General features: G+C 36.1%; 1 protein-coding gene across 1 annotated transcript; it reads right to left on the reverse strand.

The window, feature by feature from the left end:
• Positions 1–310: 310 nt before the first annotated feature.
• On the reverse strand, positions 311–920 carry LOC120119019. The gene has a single exon (XM_039138933.1). It carries the CDS (start codon positions 881–883, stop codon positions 398–400), a length of 486 nt encoding a protein of 161 aa, XP_038994864.1. The 5' UTR covers positions 884–920; the 3' UTR covers positions 311–397.
• Between the last annotated feature and the right edge of the window lie 477 nt (positions 921–1,397).

The following is a 1,397-nucleotide window of genomic DNA, read 5'->3' on the forward strand; positions in this document are numbered from 1 at the left end:
AATTTTTTTCAAAATTCAACGTTAAATTTTTAACAATATACTAAAATAAAATAAAAATTAAACTTAAGATATCATTTTTAAAAAATAAAAAATTTAAATATTAAAATAAACCAAAATTTGATAATTTAAATACAAAACACTTAATTCATTTGTATAAATTGTATGATTGGACGTGATGCACTAATCCAAATTTATCGTATTAATTTGCACTCAAATAGGGTAAAATTGTAATACAACCCTCGCACGGGCAACCTAAAGCTGTGAAGAAAGGCGAATCGTGAGTTTAAGCAATTCCAATTCGTATAAGAACGATGGTCAACCACCTCTATTTCCACCGGTGATTTGACAAAAATAAACTCAATATAATTATATTTACAAATATACCATCCTTATTTCCCTATTCAGGAATAGCACTCAACATAGCCTTAAACTTTCTCCTCCCTCTCCTACCTCTCCCTCTCTTCTCAGCACCACTACCACCGACGGTGGAGGAAACTTTCCGACGAGGAGACTCATCGGGAAAATCAAAAGGAATAATAGTTTTATGTCTAGATCCGGATCTTTTACCCCCACCAGCTTTGATCAAAGCGGAGCTAGCTTTGACAGCCAATGCGGCCATCTCTTGGGCTTGTAAAGGATGTTTAAGCCAACTCAGCGGCAAGGCGAAGTAAAGTTGACCGGGTTGAAGCTCCTCGTCTTCCCCGATGGCCGATGCGACGTCGTCGAAGTCCATTTCATCTGAGTTGCAGATGAAACACATGGGGTTCCTTTGCAGTACATAAGAAACCTTAACGGCATAAGGAAACTCTTGTAAACTTCCGTCCAGAAGAATCAGCTTAGCCGTTGCTTCATGAGTTGAATTGCACGAACTACAAATACCCATTTTCGAATCCTAGATTTTAATAATGCCTTGTTTTTTCTTTTTCTTTTTTGAACGGAAACTCGGTCGTTGGTGAAGGGGAAAGGGGAGTCGGGGGAGTTTAAATAGAGGAGAGAAACAAAGGGCCGAGGAAATTGAACCATGTTGCCACGTAGGATTTTGACCTAAGGTGGGAATAAACATTTTTGTGGGAACAGTGAGCATGGGCTGCCAGCCTGTATTTTGGTGTGTCAGGTTGTGTAAGTCTTACGTGCACTTTTTTAATGTGATTTTTTTATGAATGTACTTTCAAATTAAATGATTTATTATTAAAAGTTTATGAAAAATGCCACCACTGTTAGCATTAATTCCTAGATAAATTAATTATCTAACATTAATTCCTTTTTAATGAGCTCGAGTCATACTTTGAATCTTGATTTTTCGGTAAAATTGATTCAATAGGTCAAACGGATAAACAAATTGATTCATTATCATCTCTAAAATTAATTTGAGATCTACGGTAAAAACTACAATGAAG

This window comes from Hibiscus syriacus, unplaced genomic scaffold, assembly GCF_006381635.1.
Source record: "Hibiscus syriacus cultivar Baekdansim isolate YM2019G1 unplaced genomic scaffold, ASM638163v2 tig00110330_pilon, whole genome shotgun sequence".
Taxonomy (NCBI): domain Eukaryota; kingdom Viridiplantae; phylum Streptophyta; class Magnoliopsida; order Malvales; family Malvaceae; genus Hibiscus; species Hibiscus syriacus.

Coding starts and splice junctions, on each gene's coding strand:
- LOC120119019 (XM_039138933.1), bottom strand. CDS start 883: ATGGGTATTTGTAGTTCGTGCAATTCAACTCATGAAGCAACGGCTAAG.